This window comes from Cryptotermes secundus, unplaced genomic scaffold (assembly GCF_002891405.2).
Source record: "Cryptotermes secundus unplaced genomic scaffold, Csec_1.0 scaffold62, whole genome shotgun sequence".
NCBI classification, from domain to species: domain Eukaryota; kingdom Metazoa; phylum Arthropoda; class Insecta; order Blattodea; family Kalotermitidae; genus Cryptotermes; species Cryptotermes secundus.
This window is the reverse complement of record NW_019727786.1, coordinates 2,133,879-2,158,505: the sequence shown is the minus strand read 5'-3', so window position 1 is coordinate 2,158,505 and position 24,627 is coordinate 2,133,879. Positions and strand designations below refer to the sequence as shown.

At 39.2% G+C, this 24,627-nt stretch overlaps 1 protein-coding gene and 1 long non-coding RNA gene across 4 annotated transcripts in view; one reads left to right on the top strand and one right to left on the bottom strand.

Annotated features, from left to right (window-relative positions):
* Window positions 1-5,417: 5,417 nt before the first annotated feature.
* Window positions 5,418-24,627, top strand: part of LOC111864933 — a 117,262-nt gene continuing 98,052 nt past the window's right edge. For all 3 annotated transcript variants that reach the window (XR_002842873.2, XR_004513069.1, XR_004513070.1), the window contains exon 1: window positions 5,418-5,569. This is a non-coding gene — a long non-coding RNA (uncharacterized LOC111864933). The remainder of the gene's footprint in view (window positions 5,570-24,627) is intronic.
* The window catches only part of LOC111864931, a 91,738-nt gene continuing 89,017 nt past the window's right edge, over window positions 21,907-24,627 (bottom strand). Inside the window, exon 3 of the mRNA XM_023852561.2 lies at window positions 21,907-22,999. Coding sequence (XP_023708329.1) covers window positions 22,931-22,999 — 69 coding nt within the window. The 3' untranslated portion in view covers window positions 21,907-22,930. The remainder of the gene's footprint in view (window positions 23,000-24,627) is intronic.

Genomic DNA, 24,627 nt, shown 5'->3' with positions numbered 1-24,627 from the left:
AACACGACATAATCCTATGCTGAAATATCGGAGTTTGGGTAATTAAAAATGCAAATAATGCCATTATAGAGTGAAAAATCTACACTCTGCTGTCAGACATACGTGTAGAAGGCTTCCTAAAATGAAACATAGAGAAAGAGGATACTGAAGTGATATTATCGAGGGTAAAGTACAGATGAAGTAATAGTAGCGCATATGAATCCACTGCAAATATTATTCTCCGTAACATGAAGCTAAAATAAACTCTAAAGTCTCTTCGGAGTTAAAATCTCATTGCATACTGTTACATGGCACAGGCTAAACTTCTTTGAAGGCTTCCAAATGCATCATTATTACAAGTTTATGGAACACAGCAAAACCTTCCATACGTACAATCTGAATTTCTGGTTATTTACTGATTAGTGTGCGTAAGTTATTATGAAAGTTCTAGTCACATTCCGCGCGCGGCATGTTTGAAAATATCTTAGCTTTACATAGTCCGTTAAAAGTCAACAGCTACAGCAAAACACATTGCAGAGTAACACGAGAAAAATAATATAGCTAGGGAAAAAATCGTATATATATATATATATATATATTCATATTATACGTAAGACTTGGATGTGGGTAATCAACCGCAGTGAATTTTTAACCTATTTTTAAACAATTCGTCGTTGCAGAAATTGCCAACACAAGATAGGTTAGCAAAAGGTTATACTGAAAACAAAATAACGGACCTTTAAGTTCTCGACACTATTTACGCTTATAACACACATCACACTGATCTGATATGTGTAGTAAATGAGAATATTCTCTCTCTTAAAGTCACAATACTTGTTAAAATTACGCATTACACTGTTCAACTTAACAGGCCCGGGGCTCAAGCTAACGTTGTATTGATATCTTTGAGAAGGGAAAGTAACGTCAATTATATTAATATTAATACTCACGTATTTCGAGCGTATACCATAACAAGTTTAATCCTTCTTCCTTTACGTCCAATCACTAAACTCTAAACGACTGAGTGAACCTCATTTTCTTTCGCTGCGAACTACGAACGTATCACAATCAAAGCACGTTAACCAAAAAGATATTTGGTGCGAAGTTACATACGACGTAAACTACATTTGTTCTTTAACTGTAGACAATATATCGGATGGTAACCTAGTTATCATTCTACTTGTGACATATGCAAAATAAATTCTTAGGAAAGCATCATGTAATCATCATAAACTGTTTTGTTTTAAGGTAGAGTAATAAACCTGCAACGCAACTTCAGTTGAGTTGATGGGAGAGTCTTTGACATACTATTTTATCGTATTTCTGCCATCTGGTGGCAGATATGTATGAATGAACTAAGTCGGCCATCTAGGAACAGATATTCGAATTACGGACGGCTCTCGGTTACATGGGACATATCGCTAAATGTTACTACCTACATATCCAAAAGCGTACGATCGTTTGTACGTAACGGATTGCTCCGACATACAAACGTACGGAGTGGTCTGCGCTCTAAATGCATGTATTCATAAACATAACGGAACTGCCGGGTGTATGTCTGGAAACCTTTCTCTTCCCTAGTTGTACAGCCCAATGTGCTTGCAATGAGGGGCTTGCTGGGTTTTCAATTCAGATCCAAGAGGTTGCAGTAATGGTAACTCTCTTGCCTTCTATACTCCTCTTACTCACTCATTCATGGAGCTGAGCCCTTCTTGAGGAGCCGACAATTCTGCAGTTACCCGAGAATTCCCATGCATTTTATAGAGTCAGAAGGGTCATTACCGTGTTCACAAGAGCCCTCCACTGGTCCCTATCCTGAGTCAGATCAATCAATCCATACCACCCCCATCCCATCCATTTTAATTGTCTATACTCCTATGTTCATATTATTATTTATCATTATTTGATTCGAACTGCAAATTGGTTTTTACCCGGTGGCAGTGGTACGATACCAAATTGAAATCTTGGCTGGAACCCAGATTGTTCCGAGATCTTTCGTCGTATTCCTCATTGTCACCAGCATAGTAATTTTCGTCTATGAGCATGCTGCATCTTTTCCTCCTGACTATATTTAGCTGTATTTAAATTTGGTTATTTAAAGCCACTGTCAGTATCGAGACTACATGAAGTCGATTATATGATGCTTAATGAATGCGAATCACTTGGTGGACTGGGAAGTGGCAGGAGAAATCGAAGTACTTGTACCTACCAGCTCGTCCATCCACATTCTAATTTGCAGGCGACTTCCTTCGACCAGTAAATGATTTTCCTTCAGTGCAAAATAAACCACAGCATTAATGCTGCTGTTACCACCGTACAGTATAATGTTAACTTTCCTTGGATGGCTTCTGAGATATTCGTGTTTAAGAGCACCAGTTGTTGTATAATACTGGATGTATAGGCATAAGCTATTTTATTTTTAATGTCTGCATCCTGTTGCGTGAGTACAACTTATAATACCAATTCGACCGTCAACGCAACTGTAATTTATTAACTTATGTTCCACTACATGTTTCTATCCTTATAGGTCATCCTCGGATATTGTGATTTACATATTTTAATTATGAATTGTAAAGCGTGTATTCATATCTACATACAGACGTCTTCAAATTGACCTCAAGTGAAAAACAGAGGCTCCTTCGGTGGAAGGATCCTCATCCTGCCATAGGCGGGCTTATTAGCCCAATGTTATCACAATAGCTTATAGAATACTGTAATTCTGATTGTTATTTAAGTAATAAATAAAAAGAATATCTACATACATAGACCACACAGCAGAGCATACCATATAAAGTAGACAACATAACAACAGTAACAATCGACATTCTGGATATCCAGCAGTACAACGCACGCAGTCACAAGGGAAACACAAGACAGGACACAATATACACAAGAATATACGAAGAGTACTCCCAAAGGAGAGGATTGATGTAACTCGCGAATTTGAAGTGCGACGTATAGATGATAAATCTTGAAAAGTCTTGATATATAAACTTTATTATTATACATGACATATATACATTTTAATCATTTCATAAAGGAGACATGATGGCATACAGTGCATCGGTTTGACGTAAGTAAAACCACACCTGATGATGGCACATTAGCGCCGAAACATGTAGTGAAGAGAAAAGTGAAATTGTGTGCACTGTAAGACGGTTGGTACAAATACTCATCATGATCTTGGGTTTAATCAACATCTAGCAGTTAGAATATAAATGTACGTAGAAAGTAGTTATTTTAAGTCTGTGTATGTAGATATGAATACACGCTTACAATATTATATTTAAGCATCCTGTTACACTCTACACAATATGTGACATAAACTCCGTCCTAAATGCAACAATTTATTGTAGTTCTTTCGTCTTCCTTTCTTCTACACTACATGTTTCGGCCGTAAATGGCCATCATCAGGTGTATACTCTCACGTAGCTGCTACACTGCACGTAGTTTAAAATTAAAAAAAAAAAACACTAGTCTTCCCAATTGGGAAGTCCCATCTCGTCAGATAGTACGATTCGAGATCCTAATTGTCAATTCATTCATTCCACTTTCATGTAGTAATCAATGGCTCTATAGCCTTTGTTGGGCCCCAGCCTCCTCTTGTTTTTCGTAATCCTTCTTTAAACAGACGGTAGGACTCCTCGCATTAGTGATCAGCCCGTCGCAGGGCCACTACCTGCATAGGACAACACAAACACAGAACAAATGCACACAAAAACATCCATGTTTTGAGTGGGGTTCGAAACCACGATCCCAGAATTCGAGCGAGTGAAGACAGTTCCTGCCTTAGACCACGAGGCCACTGTGAGCGGCGTAATGGTCAGTTCTGAGACTAAAACGAGCTAAAATCTGGTCATGGGTCTCAGATGAGACTTTGATACCAAGTATGGCTGATTGATCTCAGTGAATGTGGCGTTGACTGTGACTTCCTGTTTCGAAGCGATAAGGTTCGATAATCAAAACTGGTCGAATAGTCTTTCTCGGTCTTCCAGTTTCTCTTCCATTTCTACTCCCACAATACAGTGCCCTCTTAGGAAATCGGTTGTTTTCATTCTTTCCCCAGCGATTTCTCCATTGCATTCTGTATTTCTTAAAATGTTTTGGCACTGGCTTCTCCAGATTGTTCCCTAATTACTTCTTCTGTATTTAGCATCAGTCTTAGCCCTCAGCGAATTCCAGTCCAGTTCTCCTCTAGTACTAATTGTCCTGCTTATAACATCTAGGGACGGACCACGCAGAAAACACTGTTCCGTTCCTGCTGTATCCATTATTGAGTGCACAGCCATCGGCCTGGACCGCCCAGAAAACACCGCTTTCCAACCACTACTTTGGCGCATGTTAGGAACGTGTTGCTTAGCAACCGGCATTGTTTACATATTCATAACTTAGCAAAGGGTGTATATGCTATAGTATGTTCACTATTACTCTGGATAGCTCTATCAGCATCAAGAACAGCATATTTTTTTTTAAATATTATTGAAATAAAATTTAAGAAATATTCTCAGCGAAATTTTCTTTTCAAATGTGAATTTATCCAATAACATCAGTATCCCTAAACTTATCTTCTGTTAGCGAAATAGCTCTGAAGAACTGAATTTATGGATTGTTATTAATGGCCATTCATAATTTCAGATTCGGCATTGGTGCACCTAAACAAAAGAAATGCTGTAATTTTTAGTCGCGTTAAGGGTCTCATTCACACCTTGCATTGCCATCATTGCTTTTGTCGTTTTCAATTTTTGTAGGTCTCGCTTTTTTATTTTTGAATTATTTTATTTTACCTTGTCTTGCCTTGTTTTGCAACGGAATAGAATGGAGTTACAATGCAGATATTTTTAAAATGCTGAAAGAAGGGACAATACAGGCCTAAAGCGCATAAAACGATTAAACTTATTGTGGGGCGTATGCCATAGCAGAAGTTTGTATTGCTGTATGTAAGGTTACCGAACACTATGCACATGGGACGTAAATACAGAATCTACCAAAAACAATGACGGGAATTCAAGCACCTGGTACTTGGGAACGAAAACAGATATGACGATGTTGGTACCTGCAGTGTTATCGTAAACACAAACAGTTTCACTCAAACCAGTTTCGCTCATCCCAGCTGCAGCTAAAGGACAACAGCTTTGACTTCATGTTCTGCGCGAGCAATACAATATACGCTGTACAATACAAAGCACATACCAAGTTGTGATACGCAAAATCATGTTCTGCGAGAGCAGTAGTGTGTACACTGTACAGTACAAAGCACAGATGATGTGATACGTAAAATTTGAATCCATTTGATCCGTCCTCGACGGCTCACTGGCGATTCGGATTGCCCTCTTGCGTTGTCTGTCATCCTTAACCATTTACATTTTCCCCAGGTGACACTCTTACCGTCACAGTTCTTATCGTGTCACGTGACCCTCCCCTTATTTGTCCGTCTTCTTACCGGCAGCTAACTAGCGCGATCTCTTGTAGGAGAAGGTGAAGTGTGTGTGGTTGTGTTTGTCATGAATCAAAATTACATTTTGTTATTAAATGGACTGCCTGTTTATTTTTGCGAAGCTCCAGCCTGAGAGCCCTTTGCCTGACTGTGTTTGTGAGTATGCAGAATTATTTTACGTGTTTTACTACGGCAAGAAGAAATTATTTGCATTTTTCGTTTATGAGCCAGCTATTCTTGTTCTGTACCACGAGGCTGTCTTGCGTGTAGGTTTGTGCTGTGCGTAGGATATGGTAACAGCGATATTTCAGCTGTTGTGAGCCTCGCATTTTGTTGTTTGGTTCTTGATAATTCTGTTTAAAATCGTGTGCTAAACCGCTCGCCCAGTTTATGGAATATTACGACATTTTTGGTCGCTCTTCCGTATGTGGCCTTCAGACACATGTCTCGCGTAATTCTGAGTAAATCGTTACTGCTGAAGTTTTTGGTTTTGGCATATCTTGTTAAGTATTTCCATTTATTAGTTCTCTTTGTTATATATTTGTATTTATTATCATATCTCTGTTATATTACATTTCAGTTTTTTCATTCATGGCTATTTCTTGTAGCATCAGGCGTGATTTTTTTTTCTTTAGCACTACAGCCCCAGTGGGCCTAGGCCTACCTCCATGAACTTCTCCGTTCACTTCGGTTTTTCTAGATCTTACACATTTGGTAGGACTCCTTGGGCGGGTGATCAGCTCGTCGCAAGGCCTCTACCTGTACACAAACACAGAAAAATGCACACACACAAACTAAACATCCATGCCCTGAGTGGGATTCGAACCCACGATCCCGGTTTCCAAGCGAGCGAAGACAGTACATGCCGGCCTAATGATTACCTAAGTAAATATTGAAACATGTAGCATACACCTGCTTACAATAAACGAGTAAGAGACACCATAACACCTATTGTATCTTCACCTTGAAGATGAGCTAGTGTTGTGTTGACGATCCAATTCACATAACTAATAAGGCGTGCATTTTATATTGAATATTTGATTTGAGATTAAGCACGGTTGTCTGAAAATGTCCTCTAACATCGTCTTTCTGTGGGTCTGTGGTAATCAAAATACAATTAGAGAATTGTGATTAAACTAAATACAGATATCTGAGAGACATGTTAATTTTTATGGAGAAGAAAATTACTGTCGACCTCAAGCAGAAAGACTAGTCCCTGTATACTATAAAGCAAGGCCTACAGACATTCCTCCGGGATAAATTCACAACATGGGCAAGCAATGGTAGATGTGCTGAAGAGCCATGGAATAATTTCAAGAACGTAATACTTGAGAGTTTCGAAAGATTTATTCCACGTAAAACACTAGGTAAAGTTTCGGCCCCTGAATACCAAAATAATGAAGTGAAAAAGTCAGAAGTTAGAAGTGAGAAAAGCATTTAATAGAAGGGAATTAGGACAGCAGAACGGAGTGGAACTGAAACAACTATCAAAGCAGTTACTATTAGCAAAATATGCACGGGAGATATTTTTAAGGTCTACGTGGTATACTAAAGAAAGAAGCTAAATGCTGGACTGAGATCTACAAGTACGCAAAAAGACGTAAAGGCAACAGTGAAAATATTCCTGCAGTCCCACTCAGGGCATGGATGTTTAGTTTGTGTGTGTGCGTTTTTCTGTGTTTGTGTACAGGTAGAGCTGATCACCCGCCCAAGGAGTCCTACCGAATATGTAAGATCAAGAAAAACAGAAGTGAACGGAGAAGTTCATGGAAGTAGGCCAAGGCCCACTGAGGCTGTAGTGCCAAGGTAAAAAAAAAATGGTAATGGGCAGGTCATTACTGATTCAATAGAAATTTGATCATTCTTTGGTATTCAGCTGTGAGGGTAGCATCCCGCAAATACAGGGCGCTAGCTCAGGTCAACCCTTCGCCATTAGTACTAAAATCATTAGGAAAACGTTAGCGATAGGTAAAAACAAATCGATAGGGTCGGGCAGCGTTTCTGGCGAAATTCTAAAACTGAGTGGGGAAGCCATGATTCCGTACCTTGCGCGATTATTGGACGTAACAATTAATAATGCCACAATTGAAAGTGACTGGAAGAAAGTCATAGTGGTTCCTATTTACAACGGGGGTGACCCAAAGGGAGCACGCGATTGCGTAGTTGGTTGAGGCAATGAGTTTGCCGTTTGCTCTTCAATGCAGTGTTTAGTTTTCTGAATAGACAGTACGTCATGAAAAAGTTAAATATTTCCGTCCAGTGTGACTGGTTAAGATTTTTTTTTCTTACTTCAATTATTCATGCCTTTACATGTTTCGGTCTTCAGAGACCATCTTCAGAGGGACATCTTCACATAAATACAATTAGAAGCCACCATTACAGTACATGTTCTAAAAGTCAAAATATATACATACAATATAAATAATATACAATTGAGTGTAAAATCTAAAGTCTTTACAACTACAGCGGCTGTTCCAATATATTAAAATATTTATAGTTAGTTTCATAAGATTATTAGTTCGCTTGCGGACTAAAGCCAAGGAGTTTAGTTTTAGTTTTAGTTTTTTGATAAGATTATTAGAATTCGTAAACCAAGCTGGTTCGTGTCGTCCCTCTTATTATTTCTTTTTGACTGGGGCCCAATGTGTGCCACCTGTCATTCTCGAGAAGAGGGTTCTTTATGTTGTCCTGTATGTGTTTGTGGCCCGCTGTGTTGTTTTTACGTCATTTCGACTGACGTGAGACAAATCTGTGTCCTGTTTGAGCAGGAATCGATTTATACGTACATTAAAAGCAGATGCAGGTTCATCTTGATCTTTTGTAGTATTTCGTCTGTTAAGCAGACAGCTCATGGGAACCTTTGCTTGCCCCAGCGCTATTTTTAACATTGACATGTGAGTTACACTGATACCCCAGTCTGCAGGAGAACTATGGTCAACCTATTTTCTCTGCAGCAGCGAGAGTTCTCTACTGGGAAAATTTTTGGGTCATAGGGGAGATTCCAGTATTCTTAAAAAAACTATCTGCGTTGCATGGAGTGACTGTTCTCCTGCGGTCCTTTCCAAACACACAGAAAACTTGACTTATTATCACAGCTTTCTCTGAAGTCTTCTTGAACTATATTGCAATTTCTTGACGGCAGCCTATACTCAAGGGTTACATAAACGAAATATTTCGGGATTGTAACCGGCGCTATGTACGCATGTGTGGCATTACACTCGCATTTCACGTGAGTTTCCCAAGAATGCAATATTTTTTTGTTGTTGTGGGTAGTGTGCCCATCCAAAATAACGAAACTGAACCGCCCTTGAAATGGGTTTACCGATTGCAGGAAATGGTCAGACCAGATGGATCAAAATATCTAATAGGCTGTGACCATATCAAGAAGAGCTACAAGAAGTCTGTATTCACTCTTACTTTTGGAACATCAGTAATAAAGCAACGTACCTTTAGCTTCCTTTCTGTTTGGGACTTACAAATGTGTGTCAGCTATTTTTCTTCCTTTCAAACGAATTATTTTTGGCGATTTGTTGGGTACTGCTGATATGCCAATTTTATCGAAATTTAACAGACGACTATGGCAAAATTTGTATTTTAATTATAAATCTCCAAGCAAAGATAAATTATTTGAGGTGGTTTATCCGTTAAATGCTCCTGCTCTGACAGCAGACAGTTGTTTTCGAGGCTTGAAGCTAAGCTATAGATGGTGTTTAGTGGATCACAGATAGCATTTGCGGCCATGCCATCTCCAGAGGGATGAAGAATGTTATTTCTTACTGCCAAAATCAAAGCCAGCCGCCATAAAGACAATCCCCCCTTCCCCCAATGAACCAGAATTTCTCAAGCTTCTCTTATTCTTGTGTGCAAGCATTCCTACATCGATCCGTTTTGCTCCCCTTGGAGAAGATAGTGATTTCATCATCTTTTTCGCTCCTCGAAACAGTGCCCCCTCGGTAGGCAAAATGTATATACTGCTCTCTAAAATCCAATTTCTCCATCTCGGGCTGCCTTTCCATATACTGCACTTTCCACATATTTTCTTCCCAACGATATTACCGTGTTTCTCTTTTGTGAAACTAAACCACTTTTTTTTCGTTTTATATGGATATTTTGAAAATTTTCAGCCCAAATATAACGTCTATTGTTTTCGACACCCACATGAAAATTTTAGCTTGAGGCAGTCTGAAGCTGCCACCTAACACCGTTCGAAACATGGCTAACACAAAACATCAACATTAATTGGGATAAAGTGCATGACTTACCGTAACTGAGTCGAACGCTTGAGAAAAACGCCATGATTCAAGAGAGTAAAATAGCAGGAAGCAAAATGGAACTCAACATACACAATTCCACTCTTTGTCCGGTGTCTGTTTTCTGTGTTAATTAAATGGTCATTTGCTTAAACGTTGGATTGCAACATTCGTAAATGTAATACGTACAAAACCGATTTTGTAATGCCCAGCAGCTTTAAATTTGTCATCACAATTTCCTTTTTGTTTTCTTCCTCCCCCGATTCCACCTTACCATTTACTTTGCTCCACAGAATGAGAACTGTTTCACAGCCACATGTAACAATAATGTATTTTTTTCTATGGCGCTACAGCCCCAATTTTGGCCTAGGCCTACCTCCATGAAACTCTCCGTTTCACTTCGGTTTACTAGATCTTAAACATACGGTAGGACTCCTTGGGCGAGTGATCAGCTCGTTGCAAGGCATCTACCTGTAGACAAACACAGAAGAACGCACACAAACATCCATGCCCTGAGTGGGATTCGAACTCACGATCCCGGCTTCCTAGCGAGTGAAGACAGAACCCATAATGTATAGGCCGCGCCATAGCTCAAGCGGTGAGTCGCTGGCTTCCCACCGCGGCAGCCCAGGTCTGGTCAAGTGGGATTTGTGGTGGACAAAGTGACACTGGGGCGGATTTTCTTCTAGTACTTCGGTTTCCCCTATAAATCTTCATTCCACCGAATTATCCATCATCATACTCACCCGGGACAGGCTATAATAGGCCAATTAGTGACCGCCGTGCCGAGTGGACCCAGTTGGACTGCATCCCCCACTAAGCGAGTTAAAAAAACCATAATGTATTTGAAACTTTTAATGTTCTGATAAAATATATAACAATATGACATCCACTATATCTGAGGTTTCATGAAAAGTATTATCTTGTCATTGTTATGTAGTGTTACAAGTATGATTAAAGTCAGGACTTACATCAGACAGGCTGGAAATCCCCTGAGCTCACGGATGCGACATATCCAACAAATAAGCTATTTTATTTCCAAGGATAATATCTGTAATAATGAGAGTACTTCTGTACAACAGTATGTGACATACAGGAAGTAGGTTTCATTAACTTTGCTCTCGAAGTCTCTGTCTCACTCTCCCCTACGTGTTTACCCCTTACAAGATAAACAGAGGCGGCTCTGTAATGTGGACGGAGACGATCTAATCTTTCAGTGTCACAATAATAAAACTTATCTTCCTTTAGGATGTAGTGGTCGTCACTCATGGGTCGCATTCGGGATGTTCCGGACAGTTCCCGACCACGGTACCAATCACGCTGATTGCATTTTCTCGTAGTCTCCCGCAGTCCCTCAAACCAATCGCTTTGTATGTTCGCCTACATGAAAATATAAAGCGCAACTGGTTTCTTCCACACTCTCGCCAATTCACCCTCCACAGCCGTCTTTCCGTTTGACTCTGCGTAACTAAACTGCATATTGAGGAGCTTCATAACTTGTACTCTTCTCCAAGTATACTTAGAATGATCAAGTCAAGGAGGATGAGGTGGGCAGAGCATGTAGCATGAATGGGGGAGACGAGGAATGCGTATAGGATATTGGTGGGAAAGCCAGAAGGAAAGAGACCACTGGGATGACCAAGGCGTAAGTGGGTGGACAATATTAGAATGGATCTTAGAGAGATAGGATGGGATGGTATTGATTGGGTTGTTGTGGCTCAGGATAGGGACCAGTTGAGGGCTCTTGTGAATACGGTGATGAACCTTCGGGTTCCATAAAATGCTGGGAAATTCTTGAGTAGATGGAAAATTGGCGGTTCCTCAAGAAGGGCTCAGCTCCTTGAGTAAGTAAGTAAGTAAGTAAGGAAGTAGCTATGTAACTAATATGATCTATTTAGGTGAACTAAGGAATACACAGTGAACGGAAAAGTTCATGGAGGTAGGCCTAGGCCCTCTGGGGCTGTAGTGCCAAGGGGGGGAAAAAGAGGAACACACAACAAGTATCCAGTGATGGTAATACTAGAATGCATATTAAAGAAATAGGGAGGGAGGGTGTGTACTGGATTCATGTGGCTCAGGATAAGGACCGGTGGATGGCTTTTGTGAACATGATAAGAAACCTTCGGATTCCATAAAACGTTGGGGAATTCTTCAGTAGCTGGGTGACTGGCGGGTTCCCACGGAGGACCCAGCTCCATGGAGTCAGTTACTTACGTAGTTAAGCATTGATGGACACGTGATCAAGTCGGTAGGCCTACTTAACGACTGATGATAAGTAGCACGCTTGAAGTGGGTTATGCTTTAATTGAGTAATAAATTATCTTTACAATTGTTCGATATGGATCGCTCGGTTAGAACAGGGGAGATTAACCTGGGGTCCGTTTGCCATTCGTGAGCCACCCAGCATGCAGTTCGGCGCTCGACGGAATTCTGTTATTATTAATAATATGACCAATAATTTTTAATATACAGGGTTAGTATAAAAGAAATAGACACTTTCAACGTTTTATAGAACCGGAAGTATTGTTGATATAGCCGAATTGCTTATCTATAAGTTTGTATCACTAAGTTACTAATGTTCTATATGTGAGCCTTTTGTCACACGGCAGATATCAATACGATAATCCAGTTCGTTCCAAACACACCGGAGCGTGTCCACGTCAACACACGTAACAGTTGTGATGCGTTGCTTTAGAGCTTTACACTTACAGGAAGTGGAGGAACAAGAACTCTCTCTTTGGTATAATCCCCACAAGACAAAATGAGTGGGAGTCAGATCGGAATTCTTGGTGGTCAACTTGTCAGTGCCATGCTCTGGTCCGTTGAGCGGTGTTCAGAACGAACTGGGTTATCGTATTGATATCTGCCGCGTGACAAAAGTCTCACACATAGAACATTTGTAACTTAGTCATACAAACTTAAAGATATATACTAAATTCCATGTAAGTATTTTGGCTATATCGATAATACTTTGGTTGCTATAAAACGTTGAATATGTCTATTTATTTTACACTAACCCTGTATATTTCCTCCTTATTATGCATTAGGAGGCTGAATAGCAAGAAATCTTACATAAACATCGAGATTTGATGCAGATTCAAGTTTCATGGCTTCCGTTTATTACATATAGATATATTAAACCTGCAAATGGTATAATAGCTTTGGTTTAATGCGTGTTTTAACGCCTTGACAGTAAAAATCACAGATTATGATATTGGGTCAGAATAATAGCGACATTAGTTTGTACTTAGGTATAGGGTGTTTGTGTCGTAATGTTCATTTAATACGAATAAATGTTAGATGTTTAATAATTTCTTAAATACTGAAATTTTCCGTAAGATTCTCCGGCCCGCTGTCGCTTCTAAATAGCTTCAAACGGTTCCAAATAAACGATAATTTTTCACCGCTACTGCAGTGATTGTGGATGATTGAGTAATGAGCTTCCACGTGTATATCTAGGAGCTGTGAAAACAAGTGGTCAGCCCACATCTTGCATTCTGGAAGGGAACTGAATTAATGTCGTCTGTAGCTGAGGAGAATATTTGGACCGAAGAGGGATGAAGTGACAGGAGGTTGGAGAAAACTGCATAATGAGGAGCTTCATAACTTGTACTCTTCTCCAAGTATAATTAGAATGATCAAGTCAAGGAGGATGAGGTGGGCAGGGCATGAAGCACGAATGGGGGAGACGATGAATGCGTATAGGATATTGGTGGAAAGCCAGAAAGAAAGAAACCACTGGGAAGACCAAGGCGTAGGTGGGTGGACAATATTAAAATGGATCTTAGAGAGATAGGATGGGATGGTATTGATTTGATTGTTGTGGCTCAGGATAGGGACCAGTGGAGGGCTATACAATGCTGGAAAATTCTTGAGTAGCTGCAGAATTTGCGGCTCCTCCAGAAGGGCTCAACTCCATGAGTAAGTACGTTTAAACGCCACGGAATTGAGGCGTATAGAGGGTACAGAGAGATGTATTTTCATTGTAGCTCTCGGCAATACTTCGAACTGAGTTAATCAGCTTTATGCTCCGATCGGCTTACTCTCGCCACATATTCAGTAGGAGGCAGAGCAGGATTCTCGGGTGCCTGGACGTGGTGGAAACAAAATCTTTGGTCCTGTCGGGAATCGAATCTCTGTTATCAATTTGTAGTCAGTCATATTACTGATTGGACTACCATACCCATTGAGATGAAATAAACAAACTTGTTATTTCCTAAAAGAAACTGTTTCATGTGACCATCAGATTCTTCACTGCTCTGTTTATTTATAATGCGGATTATCGAGGCACTGGGACTGTCGACACAACAAAATAAATTACTTTCAGTAAAATCTAATAAAGCCAATAAAGCCATGTAAACAGTTTGATGTTATTGTTACTGTGGTTCAGTGTCAGTTATAGCACATGCTTACGTGTAGTAGGCTCTGATAAGTATATTTATTAATATAATAACAACACCAAGCATAATAATAAAATTCATTTACTTCTTATTCCGTCACCACAATAGGAAATATGGATACACAGAGCCACAATTCAACAAAACACATACTACATCAATACAAGGTAAGATAAAAATATACCCCTTCCTCACCCCACACACAAATAGACAACAAATATTTATTTTCATAAATACGTAGACATGTTTATATTCCAGGCATTGAAGAAACCTCAAACATCTGGTATGATACCCATCTATACACAACTACACTTAATCAAAACATCATTAGAAATATTAATATATATTTAATTTTAATATTTAAACTCTGTGCCTATTAACATTTAATATTAGAGGTGGAAACGCTCTTTTTATATACAGCCAGATTATATATTACTAAAAGGAACCAGAATACTGATGTGTAAACACTGTCCAATATAGAAAATACTCGCAGATGAATACAGGTAAATGTAAACAAGTCAAATACCTGATGATGGCTCAGTGAGCCGGAACGTGATATAATAAACGAAAAATGTATGGTATATCCGTATTTCTAATTGTGGTGACGGGATAAATAAAAGTAATTTCACACACACACACAATATGACACTAAAATATTTCTACTCACAATAAAATATTTTACTTACAGATACACTACTTGAAAGAACTTTTCAGAAGAATTAAGATCTATCAATAATATTAAATAAAAAATAAAATATTAAACTATGAATAGATGCCACATTGCGCTTTTCACTAGGCTCTATATATACACCCTTCCTGCTGCACACTTAACCTAGCCCCACATTGTGGGTCATTCCCTTACATTAAAATTTTAACAACTTAACTACTTTCACTTATAATTTATTGATTAACAAAATTGATTATTACATTTTTTATTTTATAATTGATCCGTTTAACTCTACAATTCAATAATTATATATTTCATTTATTTATTTACAAATTACCTGAGGGTGGCCCATGAGGCCCAAACATGTAATAGTGAATGAGACAATACAATTCATTAAACCACTCACATGACTTTGTTTTAATAGATTTGACTGAAATTAGTTTACGTCGTTGTTGTGTCTACGGCCCCAGAACCTCATTATTGTAACACAACAGGATGCAAAACAATACAAATAAAATAAAAACGTTTTAAATCTATTCTAACAAAAAATAAATGCATTGTAATATATTCAGTCAGTTTAATGTCTTATTCTTCAAGATTTATACAATAACTTTTCTTTCGGTATTATCTTAACACACTTAACTACAAATATGTCTAAACAAAATGGTGTTACTGTCTTTGTTTCTGTTACATGATTTCATATTGACGGTCAGGGACTTTTTGACAAATTTTCTGATATTTTTAGAAGCATAATTGTGTTAAAATCTCCTTCATGTTGCTAGAAAAGACGAAATATGACATACAGATTACACAGATATATTAGAATAAACGTTTATATCACCACTTTCTCTTATTGTATTTTCTGTGGTCTTTCAAGTCCTAGGCATAATATCATTAATACAAGTGCCAGAGAAAATAAGTCATGTAGACGTCATGATGTGATAGGGCGAATGAAAGTAAACTTCGACTTACATAGAATTTATTGATATTTAATATCGCAACGAAATATTAGGTTAACACACAGACAATAACAAGAAATATGTGATTTATTTACATAATTCGTCCAGTACGTATGGACAAAATGAAAACAAATTTAGTGGTACATGAAACATTTTTCAGTCTGCAGTGAAATGTAAATATTTTTCCTATGGCTTTATTGCAACATTTTAAGCCAATTCTGGGTTTTATATATTCATACAACTATGGATAAACACTTTTTTTTCTACAGTAGAAAACCTAGTGAAAAGAAACTGAATTTGCCATAAATGTATTTATATTTATCACAACTGTTTCGACATTCCGTTAGAATATTATAGCAGTTCTACGTGCAATTCTGAATCATGTACTGTATCTCCTCCATTCCAAACAAAATGTATACAATTCGAATGTTGTGTCATTAATTTTGGTTTCATATTTTATGTCACAGTTATGTATATATTGCAGTCTGTGCTGGAAAACAAAAATGATAAAAATATATTGTCTCAATTTTTAATAATTTCCAGCAAAAGTTTCAAATTCTTTAAAATACACATTTTACCTATGATGTGATAACAAGTTCAAATTGTTACAATAATCTGCCTTGCAAGCATCTGTTACATGATTCACATCGAATTAAGGGCTGTGTTTACTTCCAATATATAGCCACATCATAAGCAGAGCGAACTGGCGCTATGAATATGTGTTGAACAATCCTAATATTCAAACTGGAACGACAGAAGCTGCATAGAACTGTACAGAGCGAAACCTCGGCTCTGACATTGCATGTATACATGAAGTCATTGAGTGCATCGATTTTAACAAGACTTCGGCAGAGGCGCATGCAAATACACACACATCTGTATACATAGAAACACACGCATACCCAATGTTAGTGCAGAGCTTCTGCAGGCTCAGTCTGCCTTTATATATGATTCGTGGTTTAAAACTTAATATTATTTAGGATTATAAATATACTACATATGATATGATGAAGAAATCACAGATTTAACATATATTCACTTCGCTCAGGAACGACACTGTGCAGTAGATGTCGAAGCGAAAGTGGAGATCGCTAGGAAACATACTCCTATAAGTGTGAAACAGTGTTCATTACTATCACGTGATATTGTCTTGCGAAAGTCAGCTGGTGCTGACATTTCTCTTGCAGGCAGTCAACATAAGATATTAATAATATGTGTAAGATGTGAAAAGGGTGATACAACATCTGTTTTACAAAATAATGTCCACACTGTAACAAACCAATTGTTTCAGCCCTCTGTATAAAATATAAAGCTACAGTATGATTAAGTATAATGAAAACTTCTCGAAGGATCGGCCACGTCGATATGGATAAAAGCTGACAAAAAATGGACAGTAAATGGTGGACTGACGTCACACACAACCACATCCAGGTTAAACAGCACCTAACTGGGTCATACACATGTGTGCGATGAGTGACCGCTTCATGTCATTTACTACCGTAGACAGACCAAGCAACATTCAGCTGGGTCGTTTGTGGGATGGGTGGTCGTTTGACGTCAGTCATTGCTGTACTCGGGCTGAACAACACCGGAGCTGGAATGGGCGACAGCTTGACGGAGTCACTGCCATATCCAGATCAGGCATAACAGAATTAGATTATTTTTGGGATATATGACCGTTTTAGCCGGTCAAGGTTGCCGAGCTGTCTAAGGCATGAACTGTCTTCGCTCGCTCGGAAGCCGGGAACATGAGTTCTAATCCCATTCAGGGCATGAATGTTTGATGTGTATATGCGTTTCTCTGTGTTAGGTAGTGGCCTTCCGACGGGCCAGTCACTCGTCCAAGTAGCCTTACCGTCTGTGAAATGATTAAAAGAATAAAAAGAAAACCTCTACTCCCTCATAAGGGTATGAGAGGAACAGATGAAAAAATGACCGTTTTGACGCTGTTCACAGTCTCACTTTGACTACCTTAATTATCTACCAAGGAGGACTGTCCTTTTATGCAGAAGACTTTGTGATACTGATCTCAGAAGTAATTAATGATAAGAATAGGTGCAGTCTCCGAAACGTCGGACTTTTATCGTGTATTAACGCGACGGAGAAGAATTCATATGTTCTTTCTCTTGTTTTGTTAGGTTACACAATGGCCGCGCCACAGCTCAAGCGGTTAGTCGCTGGCTTCTCACCGCGGCGGCCCGGGTTCGATCCCGGGTCTGGTCAAGTGGAATTTGTGGTGGACAAAGTGGAGCTAGGGCAGGTTTTCTCCGAGTACTTCGGTTTCCCCTGCCAATCTTCATTCCACCAATTGCTCCACAATCACCCTCACCTATCATCTGGGGCTGGTACAATAGGCCAGAAGTGGCCGCAGTACAAGGGACTTAGTCCCACCCCACTAGCATAAAAAAAAATAGATTACACAATTCAGCAGTGATACTAATGAGGCACATGACCCAATTTATTTCTATCCTAATGTACATACACGAACCATTAAATGCGTTTTTAACGGATTTCATTACAACGACCAGTTGTATACCACTGAGATTTATGCAAGTGCTCGATACTTTCATATAAACGTGTTTAATTCTAATAGCAGATGGATTTCTTATTTATGATATAGTACTATCTTATAAAACTAGTACAAAAGAGAATCAAACTGCTCTTAGAAGTAGCGAAATGCGAAAGAGAGTGTACGAACTATAGACGTGAGAGGAAGTGTCTTGTACGAAGTAAACACCAAACTTCTCAGCAGGAACTCCTATATTACACATATAAAAAGGCACCAGCTTTTTCTAATTACATTTTCCGAAGCCTACATCTTATCTATGATATACTCTCGTACTGAATTAATACAAGGCACAACAAATGCACCCTCGCAAGAAAAGCAGTTGTCAAATTCAATTCGATTCTTCGCAGTTTCCGACGTTTAACCCCTTTTCTTTTAACATCACAGGAAAAAGCTGGTTATATATAAATATGCTGTAAACGAGCTAGGTCACACCGACTGACGTGAAAGCGATTCTTTACAGAAGCAATTACTAATTTTCTTCCATCAATAATTTGTTACAAATAATGCTGTGTGATTCTGACGTCTGTCGTTGGTCTCCAAACGTATGAGTGGCATTCTGTTAAGTGCCCCCAATGAGTCTGCACTCTTAGATCATCCAAGCTTCGAATTATTAGACTAAATAGGAATCCAACAACATTCACATCCAGTGGGGACCCTAAAATTCGTTCTGCTTAATGATTAAGAGTTTTTAGGCGTCTCGGAAAAAAATACGTGTAAACATGTTAGGTATGACATCAGCTCCTTACGAAACGTATTTCTACTTATATAAAATAAACATGTCAAAAATGTAAGATTTGAGGCCTTCACGGCGGTAGAACCCTGAAGATGGGGGCGATACGTTCCTCCGAAACGTCGGTTAACACCACATATACACGGTGCCAAATCCCAGAAGACTGCTTTCTTCATGTCAAAAGTGATTTATCACTCATTTTTCTAACTTCTTAACATATTATATTTGTAGTTATTTTTTCTTTATTTCCATCGTAGTTTATTCATGTCCACTACTACCCCTATCTTGAGCCATTTGAATATAGCCCACATTCTCACACCCTTTTCTGTAAGATGTCTCTTAATGTTGTCTTCCAGTCTAGGCATGTGTCTTTTACGTTGTGGTTTTCCAAACGAGGTATGCCTTCTCCTATTCTGATTTTGTTTCAGATATTTGTCAAGAACTGCTAATCTAATGACAAACACTCTCCCGAAGATGGTAGTTGAAAGTACTCGCGAAAAGTTGTATATCTTAGGTCTCAATACACTTCAGAGAACAAAGAATGTTTCAACGACTTCAGTGTGAAAAATCAAGAATTTGCACAAACCATTAAGGAGTCAGGGCTACCTCGGTATGTGTCTAAGGTCAAAAAGGATTCTTCTTGCTCAGATTTCTCACATCCGCAGGTTGAAGACGTAATGGAATTATTGGACATTTGAAAAATGTCGTCTTCTGGGATATGGGGCCGTGTAGATCTTGTGTGAACCGAGGTTTCAGAGGAACGTCCACTCTACGGCGTCAGCGACAGGACATACACAGATAACAGAAGTACAGACTCATAAACCGGCTGCTATTATGCATCTAGATTTATTAGTCTTCCTCGCCCCAAACGGTTTCATCTACGAGCACAACAATGGAGTCAGAACATTCTAGAGCTGGGTCCTTCATCCAGTGCAACTGCAGAGGGATCTTTATGGAAGCACATGCAATAGAGCTAGCGTTGTTTCCATCTGAGGAATTTACTCGACGATCTGTATTTGTGTTGCTTAAAACAGAGTCGAGGACACCAAATTATATTATTCTCCAGTTGCGTGATGGCCATATCGAGTGTCTGAAGTATTTAATATCTAAATTCTGAAAAAGGTACACACTCGCAGAACACGTTGGTAGGACGCAGAAGAAGGAATTCTGTTCTCTTTTAATTTTAAGTGTATGTTTACAGGTATGCCTCTGCTGTATCGATTTATTGACAAAATTCAGTTTGAAAACATTCCTGAATTGTTACAAGATGCAGCAAGCCACGATATAGTTTCACTTATCTTAACACTTTCTGTATCATAAGAACATTTTATATATTTTCTAACTGTTAGGTGCTGTGTCAGAGGTGAGAATTACTTGAAATAGCAAATGAAATTATAAGCTTTTGGTGCTTCTTACGGAGAATCTTTAAGGTACTTCAAACAAAACTTCGGAAACACAAAGAGAATAATTCGGAGGTTCTATGAATGTTAATGCGATGCTCCTAGGCTTGCGAAGCACAAAGGAATTGTCAATCCAAGGAGCTCTTCATTGTCTCTCAAATTTAAAGTGGATTTCTTACCAGGGAACTAATTCATGTCTCTCGCTTGGAACTACCCCCAGTAGCTACGCCGCGCCATAGTTTAAGCGGTTAGTCGCTGTCTTCCCACCGCGACTTCCCGGGTTCGGTCCTGGGTCTGGTCAAGTGGGATTTGTGGTGGACAAAGTGGCGCTGGGACAGGTTTTCTCTGAGTACTTCGGTTTCCCCTGCAAATCTTCATTCCACCAACTGCTCCACAATCACCCTCACCTATCATCTGGGGCTGGTACAATAGGCCAGAAGTGGCCACAGTACAAGGGACTTAGTCCCACCCCACTAGCATTAAAAAATGTAAGTATGTATATGTGTATATATGTGCGTATTTAATGCATGTATATATATATATATTCGTATCCAAGTGTTTGTACATACGTATGAATGTACATATATACAGGATGTATCGCAACTCAACGGTAAAACTTCAGGAACGGACTCCTCATGTAGAGAGAAGAAATAAAGCATATGACAGCATGGGTCCGGAAATTCATATAATTACAGAGTAGTAATTGTGTCTGCATGCCACTGAAAGAAATTGGCGACATGAGTGCTTTCTATCGGTGGGTCGGCTTTTAACTGGGAGGACTGCCTTTCTATCGATGGGTCGGCCTTTCACTGGGAGGACAGCTCTATGATTATCATGACGTCACCTGTGGTTACTTCGTGATAAATTTTCCTCTGCCAATTCTTTTCAGTGGCATGCAGACACAATTAGTACTCCGTAATTATATGCATTTCCGGGCCCATGTTGTCATAAACTTTATTTCTTCTCTCTATATGAGGAGTCCGTTCCTGAAGTTTTGCCGTTGAGTTGTGATACACCTGTATATGAATGTGCTTGTACGTATATATACTACATATATATCCTTGTATGCTATTACACAAAATACACCCCTCACAGGGACGCATTTCGGAAGAATATGGTAGCAAACGGAACTAAATAAATATGGTTTTATTTCGTTATATTCAAGACCAGACGTAAACGTTAACTTTCAAAATATGTTGAGTCACAACTCAAAGAAAATATAAATTTAGTTAAAGATGAATTTGAGTTTCCTACAGCAGTGACTTGAAGAGCAGTATCTTATGGAATGTGATGCCGTGTAGACCGGTAGCAGTTCACCCACTTTTCGGAGGAACTTTACCAGGCTACACGGCGTCACATCTCAGGAGACAGTAATCTTTATTACTGTTTTGTTTCTTGGTTCTAGAAACTTGAGGAGAGTGAGTAATAGTGCAAATTAAACAACTAGGATTGGTGTAATTATAGATCAACAGAAACAGTCTTTACAAAAGGAATCTTGTAGTGTCATTTTCTGGCTTCATCGTATCAAATTATGTCTTACACCTTCCTCCATACGTCACCAAATACTAGGCCCTAACTTAACTCACAGCTTCTTATTTCCCTTCTCCTTCTCCTCCTCCTCTTCTTCTTCTTCTCCTCCTTTTTCCTCTTCTTCTAAATTTTATCGTCCCTTGGCCTATCCCAGACTCCTGACATTCGAACTCATTTAGCACAGGCTGGTGGTACTCCAGGACATAATCAAGAAAATATGACACAATGAGTCGAAGAGAGAACCGGGGCGCGTCGGAATTGCCGGTGCGGTTAATTTCTAAAAGAAGAACTAAAAAAAAATTCGTACAAATATTTAGATATTTATAAAGAATTAATGCTAGTTTTCACACTGACCTTCTTCAACTACTCAGATTATAAAAGTTAATTAATTAACATAACTACCCAATATCATTTATAATCTTTAATAAGTTGAATTTGTCTAGGGAACACTTTTCTATTAATATTGTTTCCATTATTGGGTAACAACTGCCTGGTTTACTGATATTTAGGAGAACCAGGCCTACTGGACTTCAAGGGGCCGACAGAGAATAGAACACCATGTTATCACCCAGGAATAGAGACAGATTTGTTTTCAACCTGCATAAAGATATGAAGACTTCCCTTCTTTGTTACTGTAATTCAATGGAAACATGTTGTACAGAAGCCATGAGTAGTTAGTTACATTTTACTGCTCAGAGACGACGGTAAACTTTTCACATATCTTATCAAATACACTTCAATATCAGAATGACTACTGGGTACCAACGAACAGCAAAATTTTGTTTTTCCACATATGTTTACTGGATACAATACAGATGGCATTGGTATAATTTTACTGGCGATGTGGGGATGTGGGATTGGCGTAAAAAGAGTGGCTCACCACTCATGCACAGGTTTATGAAGAGTCAGTGACGGGAAGTGTGCTTAGTGGTGTGAACATGCTGTCGAAATACTTGCATCCGACTACGGTTAAAAGGCGAGTTGTATAGTCATGTGGCTCCCAGTCGGTGTGCGCTTACTCTTCCTCTGAGCCGTCGGGTAGTAGTGTTGTCTTATCCCCGCATTGTAGATCTGATGAGATTTTCTGTGAACAGAGAGACAAACAGCTCAGCATTTAGTGATCCGTGGAGCTCAGTCTGTGTAACACTGCGCAATACGCAGGTCAGATGTACTGATTATAATTGCTCCTCAGCATTAGTGTGGCAACATTGAACTCAGCGGAGGTCACTTAAGGAATCGTTACGTCACATTGTTTGGGTTAGATTATCATAAGAAAAAGCCTCCTAACAGAATAGAGCTCATCTCGAATTTTGCTTCTATAATGAATGAAGATGAGAGAGCCCGGGAACAAGGACTTAAATTAACCCCACTGCAGTAACAAATGCGGATTGAATTATCGAAAGGAAAGCCGGAACGAAGGAAGAAATCATGGGGTGGAAGGTAATATACAATCACAGCTATAAATAAAGAAATTAAGAAAGGAGAAAGGAGAAAGGAAGGAAATAAAGAAAAGAAAGAAAAAAGAAAATTGAAATTGTGCCGATTTGGTTACGATAATCATTCTGAAAACCATGAGTGCTAATGAGTCCCAAGTCTTTCATGTCAAGGGCATACTCTCATATTTCAGGACAAGTGGCAGGCAACAGTCAACGCAAACAATTTATTTCAGGGCAAATAAATACATGAACACTAAATAATACACCAAACAATATTAAAACATGAAAGTAGAAAGGGAAAGAAATTTAGAGGCGTAAAAGTTATTAATTATATTATTTGGTACGTTAGGCCATAGTTCCATCCAAGATCGGCGCTCGAGTGAGAAGTTTGACACTGCAATTCATCGGCCAGTTTGTCAAAGTATGGAGGGTAAGGTGATATTCCTCCTTCCAAAGTCAAGATAGGCATCATTTAGTCGAGATCTGTTCTTTCATTTCATTAGGTTCATTTTTGAAAACGCAGATTGGCACAGGTAAATGGAACCAGAATAAGATGTAATCTCATAAGCTGCAATTTTTAAGGAAGGAAAATTTCCTTGGTCAGTCAGATTGTAAAACATCTCATGTGTTGCATAGGATTTCAGAATGTCATTTTTAAAATCCATGCTTTCCAGCTACAGGTTTTGTGCCCTTGCCTGAATGTGTTTCCCAGTGCATGCAGCAGTTTCTGTAACCTGCATTTGGCCGCGCCATAGCTCAAGCGGTTAGTCGCTGGCTTCCCACCGCGGCGGCTCGGGTTCGATCCCGGGTCTGGTCAAATGGGGTTTGTGGTGGACAAAATGGCGCTGGGTCGGGTTTTCTCCGAGTATTTCGGTTTCCCCTGCCAATCTTCATTCCACCAGTTGCTCCACAATCACCCTCACCTATCATCTGGGGCTGGTACAATAGGTCAGAAGTGACCACAGTACAAGGGACTTAGTCCCACCCCACTAGCAATAAAAGACACCTACATTTGACAAATAGAATGGTTTATAAAAAGTTACCCACTGGTTTAGTAATGGTGAACGTTTGAAATTTCTCTGAACTGTTTTAGAAGTGTAAGATTTGAGGCTTTCACGGCGGTGACTATGAAGAAAGCAGTCTTCTGGGATTTGGCACCGTGTATATGTGGTGTTAACCGACGTTTCGGAGGAACGTATCGCCCCCATCTTCAGGGTTGAAGAAGTATAAGTAAATCTGCAAGCGACAACACCGTGAGACACGGTCAAGCAGACTG